The sequence below is a fragment of the Vulpes lagopus genome, chromosome 1 (genome assembly GCF_018345385.1).
Source record: "Vulpes lagopus strain Blue_001 chromosome 1, ASM1834538v1, whole genome shotgun sequence".
Classification (NCBI taxonomy): domain Eukaryota; kingdom Metazoa; phylum Chordata; class Mammalia; order Carnivora; family Canidae; genus Vulpes; species Vulpes lagopus.
The window spans coordinates 79,668,864-79,693,233 of NC_054824.1; the positions used below are offsets into that span (position 1 = coordinate 79,668,864).

Here is a 24,370-nt window from a genome sequence, read left to right on the forward strand (position 1 = left end):
AATAGCCAAATTATGGAAAAAGCCTAAATGTTCATTGACTAATGAATGGATAAAGAGGTTGTGATACACACACACACACACACACACACACACACACACACACACACACAATGGACTACTCCTCAGCCATAAAAAATAACAAAATCTTGCCATTTGCAATGATGTGGATGGAACTAGAATGTATTATGCTTAGTCAGAGAAAGACAAGTAACCATATGATTTCACTCATAAGTGGAATTTAAGAAACAAAACAAGTTTACCTACGGAAAAGCAAGCAGCATCATGGTGGCCTATGAGCAGGTTCAGAAGGGGCCCCTGAAACTAAAAGGCGTTGCAGAGCTCGGTGTGACCAGGCAGAGGAAGAAAAAGAAGGACAAAGACAAGGCGAAACTCCTGGAAGCGATGGGAACGAGCAAAAAGAACAAGGAGGAGAAGCTGCGCGGCCTGGACAAGCGAACCCCGGCCCAGGCGGCCTTCGAGAAGACGCAGGAGAAGCAGCAAATGGAAAGAATCCTGAAGAAAGCATCCAAAACCCACGAGCAGAGAGTGGAGGACTTCAACAGACACTTGGACACCCTTACGGAGCACTATGACATTCCCAAAGTCAGCTGGACGAAGTAGCCTCCCCACCCAGGGTATGCAGCGGCATCGAGGGGAATTGGAAGGCAAAGTTAAGGTTCTGTTTGGTGCCTTTGGTATTTTCTAGAAACATTCTTTTACACACACCCTTGCGTTTTCTGCTGAGACAGATGCTTTCCAAAGCAGTGTGCCCTCTTGCTGGAACTTGATTAAACTGAGACTGTTCTTTTATTCCATTTCAGTTTGTTGGTAGCATAGAAGGTAAACTTTTTTAGTTTGGACTGGAAATTTTGTACAGGTTTATTTAGATATTAAGGTTATTTCTGTGTCACATACAGAAAAGTGTCTTTACCCCCAAGTTGCATCTCATGCCGACAGTCATCCAGCTAGCTGTCTTTACCCGGATGAAACGGACTCCAGAGGATAAGGAGCTAATGCCAGCACAGCCTGAGCTTACAGACCCCACAGGGCCTGCGGGGCCTGCGTGAGCTGTCCTCCCAAGCACCCTTTAGCTTGGGGCTTATTCTCTTTCTTCCAGAGCCTAGGGAAGCCACTTAAACCTTCATGGCCTTCAGAATGCCTCCTCTGCCACCTGGTGTGTGAGACAATGCAGCCTGGGAAGCAGAAGAATCGCCAAATGCAAGGATATAGTACATACCTTGTCCCTGTCTGAGCAGCCTGTGGCCGGCACGCAGTCTCTCCCCCTAGGTTCCCCATTCCAGACATGTCTAGGGGGTATCTCCATGGCAGACTTCATTAATCAAGCACAGCATCCCTTTGTAATGGACCCAGACACAGCCTGCCTCACTACCCTCAACCCTAGGCTCTAAGCAGTCCCCACGTTTATTCAGAGTTGGCAGAGAACATGTGGCCTGCTTGGTGTTTCTGGCCTAAGGACACCTCAGGGGTGACAGGACCTGGGCAGAGCCCCAGCACCAAGAGTACAGTCAAAGGGGATGACGGAGGTCCTGGTGCTGGAGAGCCCTGATCTCTGAGGACCTGTGTTATACCCGCGTGATGAGGATCAAACCATATATACTACTGGGAGGAAGACTGTTGACCTAGGTAGTGGCAGAGTAGTAAAGTCAAAAGAGAAAAGGCAAGTGTTGGGTTTGGGGCTGTCACGTATGAACAGAATAAAGCAAAAAAATAATTATTAAAAAAAAAAGAAACAAAACAGATGAACATGGGGGGTGGGAGAGAGAGAGGCAAACCATAAAACAGACTCTTACCTATAGAGAACAAACTGAGGATTAATGGAGGGAGGTTGGTAGGAGATGGGCTAAAGGGGTTATGGGTATTAAGGGAGGCACTTGTGATGAGCATTGGGTGCTGTATGTAAGTGATGAATCACTAAATTCTACTCCTTAAACTAGTTTTATACATATGTTAACTAACTAGCATTTAAATGAAAACTTGAAACAAATAAGTGTTTTTCTTATTATTTGAATTACATATCATATATATTTAAGTGAAGCTTGTTCATTTTATATCCTGATGATCTTGTCTGTTTGATCTATCAGTTCCTTAGAGAGTTATAATAAAGTCTCTTAGTTTATTGGTAGATATTTTTGTTTTTCCTTTTAATTCTGTCAATTTTGTTTTATATATTTTTACTCTTTGTTTAGAGGATTATACATTGTAGAAATGATAAAAATAATTTGTCCGTAGAGTCCCTTTCTTTCTCTCCAAGTGTCTTAGTCCAACCCATAGACTTATATTCCACAAGAGGAGCTTTCACTATTCTCTGCATATCCCCATCAACCCTCTCTCTATTTTCTCTCTAATTCATATGTGATCTATGATCTTGCCTAAGATCACACCCAAGGTGTGGCAGAGAAAGGTGAGGAAGAGACATGGAGAGTGTAGTTGAAAGGAGTGAGATGTGCTCTGACCTGAGCCAGGCCAAGAGGAAAGGAGTAAGATGGAGGCACAAGGGAACAAACGACAATTCCCGGCTGTGTTTTAAGTAGCATTTAGACAGAGAAAACGATGTATAATGTCAAAAAAAATTTATTTATTTATTTTCAATTCCAGTATAATTAGCATACATTAGTTTCAGGTGTACAATATAGTGATTCAACAATTCTATATATTATTCAGTGCTTATCATGATAAATGTACTCTTAATCCCCTTCATCTATTTTACTCATTCCCACCCACCTCCTTTCTGGAAATACATATAAAAAATTGCTCCTATCCATTGCTTCTCAGTAGATTCCAAACCCTGTGCCAGTGTCTATAAGTGTTTGTCCTTATGGACCTCCACTGATATGTGAGCCAGGTACATGACTCCCACTTTGCTGATGAAGTCATTGAGGCTCAGGGAGTTGAAGTAAGCTGAGATTAGTTCTGTCTACCTTGACATCACAGTAACAAATTTTAAAAATGGAAGGAGTGGGATGCCTGGGTGGCTCAGTGGTTGAGCGTCTGCCTTTGGCTCAGGGCGTGATCCTGGAGTCCCTGGATGGAGTCACACATCAGGCTCCCTGCGTGGAGCCTGCTTCTCCCTCTGCCTGTGTCTCTGCCTCTCTCTCTCTCTCTCTCTCTCTTTGTGTGTGTGTGTCTCTCTCATTAATGAATAAATACAATCTTTAAAAAAAGTAAAAATGGAAGGAGTAAAACATAAGAATTAGATGATTAACTCAGAAAAAGTTTGTGGGGAGGTGAGAGAGGGTTGGGAGATAACAAGTATTCAAACAGCATTAACCATAAAAGAAAGGATGGACAAATCAGAAAACATAAACATATTGAGTGTGGTCTCAGCTACAGACTAGCTGTAGTCTCATGGGGAAGCCTTAGAGCACAATTTCACAGCATTGGCAGAGCTCTGGACCTGGCAGGAAGCACGGTAGGGGTGTACAAGGCAGACTTGGACAGCTCTCATTTGCCCCAGGGCAATTCCTCAGAGAAAGAGGCAGCTTTGAGCTACCTGGATACCTGGGAATTGGGTATATTACCTAGTTAAAGGGATCTGGGTAGAGCAATGACAAAAAACACTATACATGTCTGTTTGTAAAAATACCACTAAAAAGAGTGTAGTGAGGCTTCTACTTCTGGGAAGATGAAGTAGATGTATGTTCCCTATTCTCTCTGCTAACTAAAATAAAATCTCTGAATATTACATATAAACAATCATAAGAAGACTCTCTAAGGTGGAGAGAAGGCAGATATACTAAGGACCTGGATACCCCCAAAATTCACTGTCATAAATTTTATGTTGTTTTCTGCCTTATATATCTGAAAGTGGACACTAGAAAAGCCAGCATCTCCAAAATCCAATGGACGCAGATTTTTTAAAAAGCCCCCCCCCCCCCAAAAAAAGCCTACTCTCCTGTTGAAGGACCAGGAAAGGGGCAGCCAACTAAAACAGACTTTTTGACAACATGCACTCTACAAAGAAACTACAGCCTAGCTAGCAAAGGCTGAGTGAAAAGCCTAGACTGCCACTTTTTCCACACTGGAAAAATGTATTTCCTCCCCAGCTTCTTTACACTTGGGAGGCATCATAGAAGGCTGAGTGGAGACCAGGACTTCTATCCCTATAGGATGGCAATAAGCACCTTTCCTCCCACATGGTGTCAGCTGAGACCCACGTGGGGAGCCTGGAATTCCAATCCTACCTAGTGTTAATGCAGTGTTCCTCCCTCTCCTTGCTGGGGTGGTATCAGATGAGGCTTGGCAGAGAGTGAAGACTTTCATGGCTTCTCAATAGTACCAATCCCTCCTCCACCCTACCCAACAGGTGTCAGTGGGTGCCACATGGGAAGCAATAATGAGGTGTCCCTCCCCTTATCCAGGATGGAATTAACAGAGGCCTACTGAGGAACCTAATCTTCTACTCCCACTCTGTTGTAATGAGTCCCTCCCCTCCCTTCCCCCAGTGTCACGGGAGGCTGAGTGGAAAACCCGGACTTCCACCCCCACTGAACAGTAATAAGGTAGTATCCCTTCCACCCACCAGCTTGGTGTCAGAGGAGGCCTTCTAAAATACAAGATTTTTTAAAAAATATTTTATTTATTTATTCATGAGAGACACAGAGAGAGAGAGAGAGAGTGGCAGAGACAGAGACAGAGGGAGAAGCAGGCTCCATGCAGGGAGCCCGACGTGGGACTCAATCCCGGGACTGCGGAATCATGACCTGAGCCACAGGCAGACAAATGCTCGACTGCTGAGCCACCCAGGTGTCTCTAAAATACAAGATTTAATAAGATTCTGAGTCTTATAACACAATGAACAAAATGTCCAAGCTTTAAGTGAAAATCACGTCTTACTAAGAACCAAGGAGACCTCATACTGAGACAATTAACAAATGCCAACACTGAGATGACACAGGTGCAAATTATCTGACAAGAGTTTTAAATTTAAATTTTAAATTTACAAATTTTTACTCTTAAAAAATGAAAAACATGAAGTTTCAGGAAAGCAATAGGAAGACTAAAAAAAGCAATAAAGATATAAAGAAGAACTAAATGAAAAATTTAGAACCAAAAAATACAACCAAAAGAAAGAAAACTCAATGGATAGGCTCAACAGCAAAATGGGGGAGACAGAGGGAAGAATTGGTGAACTTGAATAAAAGCTATGCAATCTCAACAACAAAGAGAAAATAGCCTGGAAAAAAATGAACAGAACCTTAAGGACCTGTGGGACAAAAAGAGATCTAACATTTGTGTCATCTGAGTCTCAGAAGCAGAGAGTTGGAGGGAGGGCTGAAAAGTATTTTTTTTTTAAATGACTAAAACTTTCCAGCATTTGGCAAAAACCATAAATCTACGGGTTGAAAAAACTCATCAAAACTCAAATAGATCAAGCCCAAAGAAATTCATGCAAAGACATATCATAGTCAGTCTTCTGAAAACCAAAGACAGATTTGATCTTGAAAGCAGTCAGAGAGAATGACACATTATTGAAGGGGAATTAAAGACATTCACAGATGAAGAGAAACTAAGAGAATTTGTTACTGGCAGACCTACCCTAAAAGAATGGCTAATGGAAGTTCTTGAAACAAATAGAAAATGGAAAAAGAAGGACCCTTGGAAGACCAAGAAGTCAGAAAGAACACATAGATAAAACTATGGATAAACACAATACGTTTCCTTCTCCTCTTGAGTTTTGTTTGATGGTTGAAGAAAAATTAAAATGCTCTTTTGCGTGGTTCTCAATGAATATAGAGAAAATTTTTTAGCATGATTATAATTAGTGAAGGGTAAAGGGGCGTAAAGGAGATGAAGCTTCTACAATTCACTCAAACTATCAATACCAGTTGACTTTGATAAATATATATTATATAATAATATATTAAGAGATTATATAATGCATCTAATTATAATACTTATATATTATATAATATCTTTATAGATAATATATAAATGTATAATATGATAATATAATACAATAAAGTAACTTCAAATGTAATTATTTAAGTTGAAAATAAAAGGATGAAAAAGATGAAATGCAAACATTAATCAAAAGAACACTGGTATGCCTATCTTAATATTAGACAAAGTACAGAGCAAAGCAAATTACCAAGGACAGAGAAGGACATTACATAAATATATAAGGGTCAATTGTCTAAGAGCTAGTCATACTAAATGTGTATGCACCAGAGAACAGAAATGTGAAGCAAAAACTGATAGAACTAAAAGGAAAAATAGACAAAACCACAATTATATTTGGAGACTTGAACATCTCTCCATCAGTGATTGATAGAACTAAATAAGATGATTAATTCCCTCAAAAATTGCAGTAAAAATTTGGGGAAGGAATGCCTGAGAAGCCTTCAATCATCACCATCAGGATATGCCAAGTAGGTCATAACAGACATGATCTCTGACTCTATGGAGCTTATCTCCAGTGGGGAAGACAGGTAATTACAGTCATGCTCAAGTGTAGTTAAGTGGAGTAATAAGAAAATTCAGGGCCCTCTGTCTGTCTGTCTCTCTCTCTCTCTCTGTGTCTTTCAAGAATAAATAAATAAAATCTTAAAAAAGAAAAAAAAAAGAAAATTCAGGGTCCTATTGGAGTCAGAAAAGGATTCTTTTTGAGGAATCATCATTTAAGCCAAGCTCTGGAGAGAAAGTATAAACTCTGCAAGTGAAGAAATGGGTAAAAGTGCTTTAGGGAGAGGGCACCGCATTCAGCTATCCAAGATTTGAGAAAACTTGCTCATCAAAAATAACAGTAATTCTTGGGATGCCTGGGTGGCTCAGCAGTTGAGCATCTGCCTTTGGCTCAGGGTGTGATCCCAGGGTTCCAGGATCAAGCCCCACATCGGGCTCCCTTCAGGGAGCCTGCTTCTCCCTCTGCCTGTGTCTCTGCCTCTCTCTGTGTGTCTCTCATGAATTAATAAATAAAATCTTTAAAATATTGCAACTTGTCTTTGTCTCAAACAGCTAGACTTCCCATTGATCCTAGGATTTTTCTATGTTAAATATACCTCAGAGGAAGATTAATGATATCTATCAATTATTGGATGCTTAATACATGCCAAGTGTGATGCTAAGCACCTTCATATGTTACATAATTCTTACCAAAAGCTGTGATAGAGACATTTTTATGAATTCAATTTTAGAAAAGGAAAAACTGAGGTTGAAAAAACATTTAATTTTGCCTAAGGTCAAGGTGCTAGAAAATGTTGGTTCTGGGGTTCAAACCTAAGGCTTCTATCTATAGTGCCTCTAGCTTGGCGAACTGGACTTTAGGGCAGTTTAGCTGCTGGCCTGCTGTGTTGGGCTGAGCTATATCATTTTCATATTGAATATGGGACATGTTATCTTCTGTTATAGACTGAATGTGTCTACTCCAAACTCATATGTTGAAATCCTCACCTTCAATGTGATGGTATTTGGAGGTGGGGGTGTGGGCCTTTGGGAGGAGATTAGATCATGAGGATGGAATTGTCATGAATGGGATGAATGCCTTTAAAAAGGGGGGCCCAGAGCGTTTCTCTCTCCCTCCCTCTCTCTCTCTTACTTTCTGCTATGTGAGGATACAAGAAATTAGCACTCTGTCATCCAGAAGAGGCTCTCATCAGAACCCAAACATGCTGGTACTCTGGCCTTGGACTTCCAGTATCCAGAACTGTGGGAAAAATATTTCTGTTATCTCTGTATTTTGTTATAGCAGCCTGAACTAAAACATCTACACCTCGACAATATGTCACTTGCCTTAGAAAATGGTCCAATCCAAGTCATATCCTTCAGAGATTTTCCATCATGTTCTGAGTCTGGCAGAAAATGAGAGACTCATGACACAAACCAAAAAAAACCCCACCCTTGCTTTGCCCTTGCAGGTGAGGTGATACAGGAGAGGAATATCTGTGTGTCTTTGTCCTTTCCAGTTGCCATCGATATAATCCAGGATGTGCACACCATCAAAATATGCAGTGTAGATGTGATCTTTGTAAATTGGTCCCACTTTGGGAAAGAATGAGATGGAATCAGAAATATATTTATTTAACAATTCATGCTTAGAATATTGTATAATATATAATAAAAATTACACGTAAGTACACCTATGAATCATTTTAATAGTCATTTTATTAACCTAAGAACTACAGGTAAGTGTAAGGTCCCCTTTATCATAGAAGAAGTCTTTCCATGGAGGATTCTCAGTTTATTAAAAATAAATTTTACATTGTATTATGTACAGGTGTATACTACTTTCATAGTGATTCAATGTAAACAGGGAAGAAGGAAAAAATTAAAAAAAAAAAAAGAAAGGGAAGGGGAGAAAAGCAAATACAGTAAAAATGAGAGAATTAGGGAAAGAGGCCATGGGGAAATGCAAAAAGAAGACAGGAGCACAAATTCACTCCCGTGAGGCCTGCATCCTCTCCCCTACACCAGAGCAGTTGGTCATAAGTCAATCTACACTCATCTTTCCTGTTTGCTGCTGTCGATTTGGGAAAGATTTCATTTAAATAAGAAAAGGAGTAGGGTTGAGGGTATGAAAGAAAAAACAAAGTAGCAACTAGAGAAGTCCTGAGAATCTACATGGGCTGATTTAAAAACTGTACACTCCAAGACTGAGATGGCAGGCCTGGAGTTCTTGCTTGGGTGTGACCTGACTCCCTGCCCCCATCCCTACCAAACCAATCAGGATATTGTTTCACCAGGCTTCTTTTGGTAACTTTTCTCCAGCAGATCACTTACCCATTTCCCTGTCTAATCAAATACTATTTCTACTCCAAAAAGCACTTCCTTAGGATTCCCAGTTTTACTGCTTATCCCTCTTCCTCATAGCGTCCACTTGGTGTTTACTACACAAGCCAGCAACAGTATTGCCACGAGAGGAGTGGGACCATCGCCTATATATAAATTTGGAAGTTACAGGTTTGTGTTCTTACATATTCTAGTAATTTTGTCTCTTTCAGGTATTCACAATTTAGTTTTACAACCTTTAAGTTGGCTTTCTCATGTGTTAACCTAGACCTTTGAGGTTATTTCAATTTTGCTTCCATCCCCATCCATAGCAAGCTATTTTGACTAGTTCTTTGGGACACTGTGGAGAAGTAGGTCTTTTCCAGAGTTTCTTATTGATTTAAGCCTTTTATTAAAACTTTCTCATTGAAGCCACTGAATTCAAAGTCTGCAGCACCCCTTGGATAACCAAAGGTTCTCAATTCCAGCAACATTTTAGGAACACCTGGGGAGTTTTAAGACCTACCAGTGCCTAGGGCCTATCCCAGACCAATTACATCAGAATTTCTAGGTGTAGGACAGTAGTTTTAAAGTTTTCCAGGATATTCTAATGTGTAGCCACTGAACTTTTTCAGTTTAGAACCACCGAACTTCAAACAGAAAATCCTCTTAATTAGTATCTCCTTTATTCTGAGCACATTAGCTCCAATTAGCACCATTTACATCCCATTTCTGAGCTTGTATATTTTCTAGTTATTTCTTTTTCTTTTTTTCTTTTTTTTTCAAATTACCTCCATTTATGTGAGAAGCATAGAATTTATTTAGTTTGGGTAGATGATTTTGTTTTAGTCAATTGACAAATGTAGTTTGCATAAATTTATTTTTTCTATATAACCTCTGCAATTACACTATTATCTGTGCAAACATATTAAAATAATCCAGCGACAAATTTGAATGTACATCTATTGTTATTTGAGTTTCCTTTGCTTCTGTTTTCAGCAGTATTAGACTGAACAAGAAACCACTTCTAGTACAGCACACTTTTCTTAAAATGCTGGATGTTATGTAACAAATATACTTAAAAAATTCATGACCAGACTGGTAAAATCAAAGAATTCCTTGTAGGACAGAGATGTCAATCAAATAATTAAACATTGTAAAAGAGTAAGTGAAGCACTGGAACCAAAGTTTTCCATAGTGGTATCTTCGGATCCCTGGTAGTCTAGAGTGCGGACTTTAATGGATTATGTATTCTGGGGGATAGGAGTCTGTGACTCCTAACAGGTGAGAGGTAAGATCTAAACTATAAAAAGCAGGCAGCCCTGGATGGCTCAGCGGTTTAGCACCACCTTCAGCCCAGGGTGTGATCCTGGAGTCCTGGGATCGAGTCCCATGTTGGGCTTCCTGCATGGAGCCTGCTTCTCCCTCTGCCCGTGTCTGTCTGTCTCTCTCTCTGTGTCTCTATGAATAAATAAATAAAATCTTAAAAAAAAACTATAAAAGGCCAAAACTCAAGAAGGGCAGCACCCTTAGTAAGTAAAGCAGAGAAATATCTGCTCTGCAGATTGAAGTGATAAGGCTGGAAGCCCATCCAAATATGGCTCTGAGTGTCTCAGGTCATTTTGCTACTTCTCTATCTTTACAAAAACATCAACTCAGAGATTAAAGTGGCCCAGAATTGGTACGTCTCCCAGGTAACTGGAAGAAATATGTGCAAATATCTTTTTTTCTGGAAGACTTTATTTATTTATTTTAAATAAACCCTTATTTTTAAGTAAACTCAAACTCATGACTGGGAGATCAAGAGTCACATGTTCCACCAACTATGTCAGCCAGGCATCCCCTCTGGAAGATTTTAACTCAGACCTTGAAGAATTACAAATAAAAATAAAATCCCAAGGAACACAAGCTCAGACACAATTAAAAGTTGGGAAATACTTCTGGCATAGTAGCATTAATTATTACAATATCTGTTACCATAACAAAATTGTAAAATATTTTGGAAAAGTAGCTTTCTTTTCTCTACTTTTCTGAGTTTTTTTTTTTAAATTAGAAACAGATGTTGCATGTTTGAAATAAACTGTAAATTTGAAAATATTCTCTAGACTTCTTACCGGGATGACAGTAACTATTCCTTACATTTTATTCCTAATTATGTTCCTCATTTGATCATAGTTCACCTAATAAAAATAGTGTGAGATCTGTGAGATTTGTTTTTTTTTTAGTTTATTATTTTCCCTTAAGATGCAAGATTTACATGGGAAGCAATATTAGAACGTTTAAATATCACTTCCTTCCAATAGTAATTATTATGTGGAGGGCACTGTTCTAATGCACTCTATACATAATGACTTATTTAGTAAGTCACATGGCTCACTGTTATTATTAATATTATTAATAACCACGTGGTTTACTATATTATCCCTATCATATACACACAAGAAAGGAAGCACAAAGGGCTTAAGCAAGTTGCCCAAAATCATACAGCTATTAAGTCTTTAAACCCGGCCTGTTGGCTCCAGATTTGCACTCTTGACTTGTACGCTGTACTGCATCTCAGAAAGTTCTTGCACGACTACAATGTAAATTAGGAGTCCTCACTCTTCCTTGATCGCAGTGTTCATTGCTGCCTGAACACTAGTACAATTTAAAATTATTAATTTAATGTGTCTTTCTCTATATTCTTTCTTTTTTTAAAAAAAAATTTAAAGATTGTATTTATTTATTGATGAGAGACACACAGAGAGAGGCAGAGACACAGGCAGACGGAGAAGCAGGCTCCGTGCAGGGAGCCCGATGTGGGCCTCAAACCCGGGACCCCGGGGTCACGCCCTGGGCCAAAGGCAGGTGCGCTAACCACTGAGCCACCCGGGCGTCCCTATTCTTTCTCTTTGAGAGCAGGACCCATTTCATGCCATTTCCCTTCCATCTACCCAGATGGCTAGTACACAGAAGGTGCTCAATAAATGGTCGAAGAACGCAGGGAAAATGCATAAAAGAGGACGAGGAAAAATGTTTCCTCCACGGAGCAATGTCTCCATCTCGTGGAACTTTTAGAACATCGCCATTCGAAAACATTTTAAAAATGAAGACCCTCGGTTTTTTCGCAGAATTGATTCCCAAATGCTATCTCCCAGACTTGTGCTGTGGGGATTTGCACCCATAATCTGTAATAATTTTTTTTTTCAAAATACCAATACGTTAAGAAGAGTCACATCCCTGAGCTACCTATTACGGGCAACGCATTGCATGGAGTCAGCAAATCTTGCTATTCAAACCAGAAATGGACAAAAAAGAAGGTGCTTAGGCCAGGCTGATGACAAGTTCGGGCCATACCTACAGAGCCGTCCGCCCCCCGGCTCGGGCCGCATCCCTCGTTCTAGGCGCATCCCGGTCCCTGTCTCGGGCCCACCTGCCAACTAGGCGACAGGCGGGAGGTCCGAGACGCCGGCGAGGGCCGCTCCTTCCCCACGACTCTATGGTTCTCAGGGGACTCTCAGCCCCGAGCGCTCTATGGTTCCTGCGCGGGCTGGGAGGCCGGAGTTTGAAAGCCGTGGCGGGAAGATGGCGGCCGCACCTGTCGCGGGGCCCGGTCGCTCCGGAGCGGGAGGACGCTGCGGCTGTCGCTTTCCCTGAATCTCCGAGAAGACTTCGCGATGAACCCTCCGCGCCGGAGTGGGAAGCGGCGGCGTTCAGCCTCAGGCTCGGGCTCCGTGTCTGGGAGCGGCGGTGACGACAGTGACGGCCTCCTGGCCCCCCGCGGACCGGTGCTCAGCCCACCCCCGGGCCTGGGACGCCGCTGCAGGGACCGCGGGCGGCTGGTCGCCGCTGCAGGTACTCCCGGCCCTCCGGGGGCCGCGGGCCGCAGGGCTAGCGGTTACCGTACGGGGCTTGCGTGATTGCACACCCCCCTGGGCGTCTACCCCCGTTCCCGGCTTGTGACTCTGGCCTGCTGGGGCCGGTCACTAAGTTAGGCCATGGACGTGCGTAGTGGGCGACAGCCCGGTGATGCTATTCAAGCGTCGTGTGGGTCTTTGGAGCTCTACGGAGACCACTTCCTAGTTGGCCAACTCTCATCACCTGTGTGTGTGGCGGGGGAGGGGGGGGGGCTCCCGCCCTAATGGCGCCCGCCCTAATGGCGCCCGGTGCTCCTTGCAGATCCCTCCATTGGAAGTGCTTTATGTCACCATCTGCGTTATCTGGCCTCGGCCCCACACGGAGGTATTTCAGAATACAGTGGAAGACTGACCGCCGAAGTCCTATATTAGAATTAGGTTCAACTATTTTCTTTTTTAGTTTTTTTTTTTTTAAGATTTTATTTATTCACGAGACACACACACACACACACACACACACACACGCAGAGACACAGGCAGAGGGAGAAGCAGGCTCCATGCAGGGAGCCCGACGTGGGACTCGATCCCAGGTCTCCAGGATCACGCCCCGGGCTGAAGGCGGCGCCAAACCGCTGGGCCTCCCGGGCTGCCAGGTTCAACTATTAATTACCTTTTCCTTTCCTGAAAGGGGAATGCAGGCAGACGGTTGCTGACGATGGAACAGACCAGCTGCTGTTGGCCAACTGGGGACTGCCCGTAGCCGTGCTGGAGAAGTATCACACTTACGGCGTAAAAAGGATGTTTGAGTGGCAGGCAGAGTGCCTTTTGCTTGGACAAGTGCTGGAAGGAAAGAATTTGGTCTATTCAGGTATTCAAGTTTGTGCAGATTAATTTCTGTACTATTTTTAAAGGCATGAATACTAAAGGATACTCTGGAGGTAGGTAAGTAGTTTACAAGGTAGTAGTTAGGAGGTAGTTTTAAAAAGCGGATGAGACAGTACTTTATAACTAGAAAAAGTCTTAAAATCTGAAAAATAGAGTCTCATTGTATGCATGTTAAGATTATGCAAAATTCCATTATATTGGTGGGAGTGGGGAGCAAAAACGAAATTTATTATTTTATTTATTTTACTTATTCATGAGAGACACACAGAGAGAGAGAGAAGCACAGACACAGGCAGAGGGAGAAGCAGGGGGAAGAAAGAGAGAGAAGCACAGACACAGGCAGGGGGAGAAGCAGGCTCCATGCAGGGAGCCTGACATGGGACTTGATCCCAGGTCTCCAGGACCACGCCCTGGGCCGAAGGCGGGGCTAAACCGCTGCCCAAACACAATTTAAAGAGAGCTGTTCTGCTTGCCATTCCTCTCAACAGACATGTCCCAGGATGAGGTTGCAAGGGAGATAGAAATCTGCTCTTCTTCCAATTGATCTTAGTTGTGCTTTACAATATTTGAACATTCTACGTTATATATTTATACATTGACCTGCTTATACAGGGTTGTATACATGAAACCATAATTTACCTTAGAGAAGACTTCTATAGGCTTTCGAGGGCAACTCTAACAAAATTCATACTTTTTAACCTTTTTACTGACTTTGGAACTTATCCTTTGATAAGATGCACTTTTCATCAGTTTTTTCTGAAGTTGTGAGTCATCCAGATTTTTCGTTATGGCTCAGCAAATAGACAGTTATCCTTAGGTATAAGGGTTCAGGCTGTGAAGTCAGATTGCTTGGGTTTGAAAACTGTAACACTTGCTGCCTGTGGTAATTCATAGAGAGCACATTAATAGAAAGCATGGGAGAGTGCTTAGAACAGTTCTTGGCATGTAGAAAGTACACAGTAGGTGCTAACTGGTGTCAGTGGTAGAATGGCCTGACCATTTCAACTGCTTAAACCAGAACCTGAGCGCCATTCATCCTCTGGTCACCGGCTTACATTACTCACTGAGTCGGATGTGTATTATCCCAGATATCTTGTTTTTTTTTCTTAAGATTTTTTATTTGAGAGAGATAGAGCACGTGCTTGGGAGCAGGGGTAGGAGCAGAGGAAGAGGGAGAGAGAAGCAGATTCCTCTTTGAGTGTAGAGTCTGACGGGGGCTCAGTCTCACGACCTAGAGCTCATAACCTGAGCAGACATCAAGAATTGGAGGCCTCACTGACTGAGCCACACAAATATCTTTTTAGGTGCACTGCCTAGATTATCATCCCCTCCTTTTTTCTTGTGGGTTATATCAAGATCTTCTAGATAATGCAACAGCCTTATAACTTTTATTTATTTAGTTTTAAAGATTGTATTTATTTATTCATGAGAGACATAGGCAGAGGGAGAAAAGCAGGTTCCCTGTGGGGAGTCCAATGTGGGACTTGATCCCAGGACGCCGGGATCACAACCTCAGCCAAAGGCAGACGCTCAACCACTGAGCCACCCAGGCATCCCTTATATATAGTTTATATTTTCTCTCTGGTTTTGTTCTGCCCCTGCATGCAGAGTTGTCTTTATGAAGTACAAATATGATCTTGCCACTCCTTTTCATAAAACTCACTAGTCACTCTACACTGCTTTCAGGATAAATTCTAAACTCCTTATATCATGGAATTATAAAATTCTTTTTCGGGTGACATGTTCACATTTCTTCTCTTAACCCCCCCTGGTTTTATTTCAAGCTTTCTAAATTACTGGCCTTTGAATTTACCAGGCTTTCCTCCAGGCCTTTACACATGCTGATTCTTTTGCTTGGCATTCCTTCCCCTTCCCTTCTCGTAAATTGTGTTTCCTTTCCATAAACTACGTTATAGCTCCTCTGCCTCAACTTTTATCATAGTTCCTACCACAATATGTTAAGCTTGTTTATCTCCTTCCTCAAAGCAGGGCTTTTAAACATTCAGTATTTAATTGTTAGATACAAGCTAGGGACTTAGTATTCGTTATTTATTGTTCATGAAAGGATTTGTTTATTCTGTTTTCAGTGGGAGGCTATCTATAGCACTGGTTTGAAGTCGGGCGTTTAAGTGAATAAAGTTTTCAGATGCTAGTAGGGGCCTTAATGATAGGTTACTTGAAGGCTCTGTGGTTACTGGATATAGTTTAAAACATTTATTAATGCAGTGTGTCAAATATTACTTCTTGTGGTAACCTTGTGGAATAACATGTTTTAGCTCCTACAAGTGCTGGGAAGACTCTCGTTGCCGAATTACTTATGTTGAAGCGGGTTTTAGAAATGCGGAAGAAAGCTTTGTTTATTTTGCCCTTTGTCTCTGTGGCTAAAGAGAAGAAATACTATCTTCAGGTAATGTTTTCATACTAAGAACATTGTTGTGATAGTACCTATTATTGGCAGCTGTGTTAGCAAAAGTTTCTTCTCTTGCATCCCGAAGTAGCTTTAAAAGTTGACCATTTATGAAGGGAAACTTTTTATCGTGTAAAGGAGAAAGGGTCATCAAATCAAACGAGTAATTGAAAATTGTGTTAAAGTTTATGAACTTTTCCTTAGGAAGTAAACAGAATACTTCAATTAGTATATAAACATATACATTAAGAATCAGCGTTTTAACTGAATAGTAGGGTTAGAGTAAGCATGAAAAGGAGAGAGTATTCAAGGAAACATCCTATTCTAAGTGAGGGTTATTTGGAAGTAGTTAAGAGAAGAATAAGATCCATTGGTGCTTAGGTAAAGCTTAAGGCCTATGGCCTATTTTTCTGCAAAGATGAATAATAACATTTTTCATTTGTGTGATACTCGCTGGTTTTTAAAGCATTTTTACAAATACAGTGTTTCATTAAATAGAATACATTACCATTGTGATTTCTGCAGTGAAAAAGTGTGTTGGAATGGCAAAACAATTATACTGATAGTCCAAAAAAATCTGGGTTCTAGTCCCAGTTTTGCCATTAACTATGTCTTCAGATCATGCACATAATCTCCTGGACCTCAGTATTTTCATTGGTAAAAATGAGGATTTTAACCCTAATACTTTGGGTTAACTCAATAACACTCAGAAACATTTTATTGAATGAACAGCTCTAAAGTTCTATGGTTCTATAAATCTTTTTAACAGTTATTTCAGAGGCCAAATAGCCAACAAAGCTGGTCCTACATGGTAACATCCTCTCAACTTAGACCAAAGTAATGATGAAAGGATCCTTTTTATTGAGAAGGTATGTTAGTTACAAGTTAAACTAAAAAAAAGAAAAAAAAAGAAAGAAAAAAATTAAAATCAAGGTCCCACTGCATTTGACTTATGAAAACTTCCACTGTATAAAAAAAATTGTGGGATAATGAGAATTTTTTTCCATGAAATATAAATTTGTTTCTTAAAGTGTTATTTTTGTGTTTGAAAAAGGAACTAGTTTCCTGCATGTTTATTAGATTAAAAATTTAGTGTTTATGGTAGTTTTTTCCAATTTTAATTTCTATAACTCTTGAAACTGCTTTATTAGTGCTATTGTTAAAATGGCATACTTGTATTTGACTCTGTCTTAACAGAAAATCTCTGTCCTGAGTTTTGTCAGTTCTAAACTTCATACTTTTAGTATATGATTCTAAAAAGAACCAGGGGGTTCTTTTAGGGTTACCTTTTAGGGTTGCCAGGAACAACCAACAATAATCTAATAAATATCTTTAGAAACTTATGTCTGTGTTCTGGGATAGAACCAATCTACAATTTATGAATTTCAAATATTTTTCCTTTTTACTCAATTCAGAGTCTGTTTCAGGAAATAGGAATAAATGTGGATGGTTATATGGGCAGTACCTCTCCAACAGGGCATTTCTCTTCTTTGGATATTGCTGTCTGCACAATTGAGAGAGCCAATGGTCTGATCAATCGCCTCATTGAGGAAAATAAGATGGATCTATTGGGTAAGAAAAGTAGGAAGCAAACAGATATTTTTTGTTGCTATTTTTTGATGGAGTGGAGCTGTTATGATTTCTATATGTCCCATTTTTTTCCCTTAGTGTCTGTCATCTACTTATGCGTTGAGAATTGGCATCTGTAATGTTAGAAACTCTGTATTTTAAAAAAAAGTTTTATGTCCTGCTTCCTGTTACTATTTCCCTGTATGTTTGCACTTTACAAAACACAGAGGATATCCTTGAGCCCTCAAGTCATCTCTCATTGCTTCTTTTCTGTCTAAACTACCAAGAATAGAGGGAAGAATGCTGGGGCTGGTTCTGCTATATACAGTTAGTGTGTTTGTGTGTTCGTTATCATATTCTGGTGCTAGTATCTAGATTTGGCCTTTCCTAGGAGGTTACCATTTATCAGGGAAATGGTATGGAGCTATAGAAGCTGACATTTGAGTTTGAGACTATAGGAAGATTTTCTATCTTAATGCTTAATTTATTTATTTTTACTACTTAGGAAAGTCTATGTAGAGGTAGCAACAGGAAGAGAATGGTTGTAGCAACAACAGAAGCAGCAAGAATATCAGTTAGCTACTTATTGGAATCTGGTGGGCTTAAATGGTAAAGTTGGGTATGAAGCCAAAGATTAGTAAGACATGGCTTTGCTCTGTAAAGCTTAGAGAAATCACATTCATCAGTTCAAATCAGAATTTTCTTACTACCTGTGACCCTGTTGGATTTCAATATCTTGAGGATTGCAATAAAATCTTATTAAGGGTGATATTCAATATACCTAGCACAGTACCTGCACAGAATTTTTTTGAATGACTGTGTGAATAAACTCTGAAATAACTTATCATGCCATATGATTTTGAGCTTACTGATGAGGAAAAGGAGCATCATGTGCCATTAGGATATAGGTCTGAAAGACCTTGATTTAGGTGGGGACGATTTGTCGGGGGGATACCAGTGGCTGTAAAAACCATGATCTTATGACTGTGTTTAAAGAAGACATTGGTTGGCATTAAATTTTCAGTAATTCTTGGGCACTGTTCCAAGTGCACAGACTAGTTTGAGTCTCCAAGTAGTGGAAAGGGGAATCTGGTATACAAAACGTACTCCTGTTTTGTCGTAGGGTGACTCACTAGCCTATCATCATCAAACAAAAACATCTCTTAAAATCATTTCTTGTTGATTTGATTTTGTTTTTCTAAGCAAAAGATCAGTGTGGTTACCCTGGCTTTTTCCCCCATAGAAAAGTCAATACACTGAATAACTATCATAGATGTGTTTGATATCTCATTGTACTATATTTCTACAAGGTTGCCATTACTCAGATATTAATGAGAGGCAGTTTCCTCTAAGTTAGCTAATCATGGATTTTTAGATCCAGACTACCTTATAGTAGGACCACGTATGGTGCCTGAAATGTCTTGAAAAAGGATTGTCTGTTATGTGAAATCTGATTCTTGTTTTATGGTTAGAAATTTCTACCACTTGCAATATATTGTAGTAATGGTAGCTACTTACTATATAAGATACTGAGTTTTAAAAAAAATTTTCTTGAAATTGTGAAATTTTGTAAAACCTAGTATCTGGACAATCTCTTTAGGAATGGTGGTTGTGGATGAATTGCATATGCTGGGAGACTCTCACCGAGGGTACCTGCTGGAACTTTTGCTCACTAAGATTTGCTATATTACTCACAAGTCAGCATCTTGGTGAGTACCTGAAAAAAGTTCCTGAGTCCCTGAGATTCTAACCTGTGTTAAAACCTTAGCAAAAGTGCATAGTAAATATGAATTAAAGAAGAAGAGTAATACTTACTTAGAACAAATGCGCATGTACAGCAGTTCATTTTTGTTCTGAAAGAAGCACTTAAGGCTGAGAGTGATTTTAGATGATTTTGTAAACATTTTAAAATTTCTGATCACTACTTTTATGATAAAATTTTAAAAATTGAGTTTTTGTCAATTATACATCATTCTATTGAAGCAGTCAAGGATAATTTTGAAAAATAGCAGTTCTTCATCACCCTCTTCCCAGAGGCAACTACTTTAAACTCCTACAGCTTTTAAAAAATTTATTTACAGTGTTATCTCTGAATATAGCCATTGAGTTTTTACTTTTACACATACTTGATTACTTATTATGAAAGATGAAGGTCTAGCTCTTTTTAAAATTCTTTACTCATCCAACCCAATCTTCCCCCACCTGACTCCATAATCTCTCTTTGTCCTCTCACCATCATCCCTTCTTCAAATACTGTTATGTCATGACTTTGTTCAGATCAATATTTAGTGTTATACTGTTATAACTATAAAATGCCTTTGCCAGCTGAGCCATGTAGTATATTATGATTACTTTTACTTTCTAAATAGCTTTTTGTTTTCTCTGAAATTAATAAATGTCTTTTGTTTGATGGCTTGATTTTCTATGTCCTTTTCACTGATTGATCCCACTTATGCAAATCTCCATCCAGTATGTTCTAACACATTTGCTGTTTTACCAAATTGATCTTGAAATTTCTCTAAAAACCTTCTGAGTTTTTCTAATTGGGATAGGTGCATGAACTGCATGCATGTGCTGCACAGCACTTATTTTAGGATCTTTATCATTATCATTCATTTCTGTTGCTTTTTGCCTGAGTCAGAGTCCCCCTTTTTTGAATAGTATGCTTTTTTCTTGATTTACTTCCTCATTTTGGTGGTGAAATCTTCCAGGAAGTTCCACTTTATTTTAGTATATAGTCTATTATGCATAATTTTTGAAAGTTTGCATGCCTGAAATGTCTTATAATTATTTCATATTGTTCAGATATAGAAGTCAAGATGTTATATCTTTCTTCTTTAGAGTTTTTAAGACATTACTTCATTCTCTTGTTACTATTGAGAAATCCAGCACTTTGCTTATCCTTTGCCCATATAAAATTTTTTAATTCCCTCGGAGTTTTTAGGGGCTCCTTTTCTTTCTCAGTGTTGTGAAATTTCACACTGATGTGTCTTGGTGTTCTATTTTCCTTCATTATGCTGAGTGCTCAATGGATTCTTTCAATCTGGAAGCTCTTATGTTTTGCTTTAGGGAGATTTAACATATCTTTTTCAGTATATGAGAAAGCATGGAGATAATTGTTTATATACCAAATCAGTAGCAATATAGAAAATATGATTGATGCAACTAGCAAATTTGACTTAATGAATGTACGTAGAAGCATTATCAAATAGAAGCAGAATATATGTTCTTTTCATTGAACATAGTAAAACTTCATTACACACTGGGCCATAAAGCAATATATTTTAAAGGATTTAAGTCACTTAAAATATATTCTCCGAAAAATGGAATTAAACTAGAAATAAATATAGGAGAAGCATAACTAGAAAATGTCCACTGGGAATTGGGAAATACATTTTTACATTTTGGGGTCAAAAAAGTAATTGCAGTAGAAATTGGAAGATAGTTTGAATTGAAAGTATATCTCGTAACAAAACTTGTGAAATGCAGGTATGGTTTGAAAGGGAATTAATAGTATAAAATGCATATATTACTGAAGAAGAGAGACTGACAATGTATTATTCATCTCAAGAACATAGAGTAGTAAAATAATGCCACGGAAAGTAGAAAGAAAGAAGTAATAAAGACAAGAGCAAAAATTAATGAAAGAGGAAAGTTATTATCTGGAACATTCAAATAATTCTACAAATCAGGAAGAAAAAACCCATAGTATCAATTGGCAAGCACCTTCAACAGGCATTTATAAGATGGTATCCAAATGGTCCATAAACATGAAATGATGCTTAATCCCATTAGTAGTCAAGGCAATGTAAACTACTTCTTCAAAGAGATAGTACTATACACCCTCCAAAATGGCTGACGTTAAAAAGATTAGCAATACTAAGTGGTAACAAGATATGGAACAACAAAACACATTATGGATTATGGAGATACTTTGGTACAATCTCTTTGGAAAACAGCTTGACGTCAGTAAAATTGAAGATGATCTATAACCCGGTATTCTTACTTCTAAGTATATACCTTAAAAATGTATGAGTGTATATTCCCAAGGGCATGACCAAGAATCTTGGTAGCTCACTATTTGTAATTAATACTAAATATCTTTGAACATCATTTTCATTTGTTTTTCACAGCCAGGCAGATTTAGCCAGTCCTCTATCTAATGCCGTGCAGATTGTTGGCATGAGTGCTACTCTTCCCAATTTGGAGATTGTGGCTTCCTGGTTGAATGCTGAACTCTACCACACCAACTTTCGTCCCGTACCACTGTTAGAGTCAGTAAAAATTGGAAATTCTATATATGACTCTTCAATGAAACTTGTGAGGGAATTTCAGCCCAATCTGCAAGTAAAGGTAAGTCGGTATTTTTACATCACTACTTCCAGTACTTTGTATTTGATTGCATTTTCTAGCAAGTTAATATTTTTTTGAGTTACATAAACTAGGGGTGGAAAGTAGTTGAATATGCCTTACCTATCCATTAGGATTGTTAATATTTAGGTAATGGTTTCATCTTAAATAATTGGTGGTGATGGTGCGAGAGGAAATGTAGTTGTGCCTTCAATTTAAATGATTATCATTTCTAATAAGTATACTGAAAGATAACATAAATAGTAAAAAATACCTAATTTTGTAGATTTTTCTTTTTAACTGGAAAAAGATTCCTTATGGCTTAGTTTACACTAAACACTGATGTGGAAAATTAACCTTTGTTAAGTAGTAGGTATACTATATAGTAAAGGAGAAGAACATTTTTGGAGTCAGACCTACCTCTGATATATAATAGGGATACTTGATATGGCCAATGTTAGTTAAATCACAAAACCTGTCTGAATATATTATCTTCATCTGTACAATGGGATGTGATACTTATTGTAAGAATGAAGAATGGTTTTAAAAAATTGTCTGGTATCTAGGAAGTGCTTGATGAATGATAAATTCCCTCACACACCCATAAATACACTTAAAAAATTTCAGTTCACAGTATTTTTTAAGTTTCATTCTTCAATCCTGATGTTAAAAAACTGACTCATCTGTGGAGTGGGGCATCTCTTTTGTGTAGAGCTACGCCTCTGAATATGGTAACAGCTGGAGCTGGGAACAGGAATAAATTCATGTGTTTCAGTTCTCTCATAGATAGGCATTTTTAGCCTCTGTATGTCTGGCATGGAATCTTATTCCATTGCTTTGCTCTGTACCCCAAATATCACCATACTGTGCCTTGGTTACCTCAGTAGATATATATATATATATATATATATATATATATATATATATATATATATGGAAACATATTGATTTACTCTTCTGTTAATCTTTTTCTATTGCTATGTCTATGCCTCCACCCTGTTTGTATCACTTACGGTTCTTACCTGGAGTATTGAAATAGTCTCTTAATTGAGTTCTCTGCTTCCCACCTTCTCCCTTTCAGTCTTTGCTTAAATCAGGAGCTAGTGATCTATTTAACATGAACATCAGACAACATAACCATTATGTTCCCACACTTGAAATGGTTCCTTGTTGCATTTTGAATGAAAGCCAGCCTCTTTTTGGTAGCCTATAAGACCCTACATGATCTGTCCCCACCCCCTTAGTGCTCTGACCTCACCTACTACTTTCCTTCTCATTCCCTTCACAGCTTCTTTGCTATTTCATAATATGCCAAGAATCTTCCACTTCAGGTTCTTTCTTTCTGGAATGCTTTCCCCCCAGGCATCAGTATGGTTTACTCTTTCACCTGTGGACCTTTACTCAAAGTCCTTTTCTGAGATCTTCCTGGCCACCTTATCTAAATTATAGTGTCCTCACATTCCTGGTCTCTATTTTCCATTTTCTTTTTCTTTTTATTATTTTTAAAGATTTCTTTGTGTTTTACTTGTTTTTGTTATTATCTACCCCTTCCTACTGGCATAGTAACATTCTGAGGGCTGAGCTCTTTTTCTACTTTTATTCTTTATCCCCAGTATCTGGAATAATATCTGATACATAGTAAATGTTTGTTTATTGAATGAATGGATGGATGAATTAATTAATCCAGTTAAACACCTCTTCCAGTTTTGAGAGCTCACTGGACTACCACTGGGCATTTACATATGCTTTGTTCTGCCTGAGGTTTTTCCTCTGTCTGCCAGTTACCTTTCAGTGAAATAATGCCTCCTGAGACCCCTAACTCTGGGAAATGAACAAGGGGTGGTGGAAAGGGAAGTGGGCAGGGGGTTGGGTGACTGGGTGACAAGCACCGAGGGGGACACTTGACGGAATGAGCCCTGGGTGTTATGCTATATGTTGGTAAATCAAACTCCAATAAAAAAAATATTAAAAAATTTTAAAAATTAAAAAAAAAAAAGAAATAATGCCTCCTCTCCTTCACATCTCAGCTGATTAATTTTTCCAGAGAAACCTTTCTTTGTTTTTTCCTGTCAAATTGATGTTATGTATGAGGCTTTGACACATCATAAAATTCTTTTATAGTACCTCTAATAATTGTATTTTACATTGATTTGTTTTGTACTTTAGTGTGTTTCTCTAGTGAGACCTTAACCCCCTTAAAGATAGGACCTTGACTTTCTTTTGCTTACCATTGTATCCCCATTGGCTGAAGGATGGAAGTCAATAAATACTAGTTGAGAATAGAAAATATTTCCTTTTCACCTTGCATTTTAAGGAAGTTTATTTCTTTTTTTCTCTTCTTGTTTTTTCTTTGTTATTGACTTTGTAACTGATTTTTATTATGCCTTTTGGTAGAAAAAAACCTTCCCCATGAAGCAAAAGGAGTGACTTTAAACTGATATGAAAATGTTTTGAAAGGGCCAGTTAGGGGGGCACCTGGGTGGCACAGTCAGTTGAGCATCTGCCTTCGGCTCAGGTCATTATCTCAGGGTCCTGGGGTTGAGCACCACATCGCATAGGGCTCCTTGCTCAGCAGGGAGCCTGCTTCTCCCCTTCCCTC

General features: G+C 39.1%; 2 protein-coding genes across 3 annotated transcripts in view; both read left to right on the top strand.

Moving 5' to 3' along the window:
- Positions 1-200: 200 nt before the first annotated feature.
- Positions 201-806, top strand: LOC121486292 (protein FAM32A-like). Its single transcript, XM_041747190.1, has one exon. It carries the CDS (start codon positions 283-285, stop codon positions 619-621), a length of 339 nt encoding a protein of 112 aa, XP_041603124.1. The 5' UTR covers positions 201-282; the 3' UTR covers positions 622-806.
- Positions 807-12,272: 11,466 nt separating this feature from the next.
- The window catches only part of POLQ (DNA polymerase theta), a 129,928-nt gene continuing 117,830 nt past the window's right edge, over positions 12,273-24,370 (top strand). For both annotated transcript variants that reach the window (XR_005983269.1, XM_041726868.1), the window contains exons 1-6: positions 12,273-12,558; positions 13,249-13,428; positions 15,722-15,852; positions 17,268-17,424; positions 19,022-19,130; positions 21,555-21,774. Coding sequence is in view for 1 of the 2 variants with exons in the window: in XM_041726868.1 (XP_041582802.1) it covers positions 12,381-12,558; positions 13,249-13,428; positions 15,722-15,852; positions 17,268-17,424; positions 19,022-19,130; positions 21,555-21,774 (975 nt within the window). In the remaining variant the exon portion in view is untranslated. The remainder of the gene's footprint in view (positions 12,559-13,248; positions 13,429-15,721; positions 15,853-17,267; positions 17,425-19,021; positions 19,131-21,554; positions 21,775-24,370) is intronic.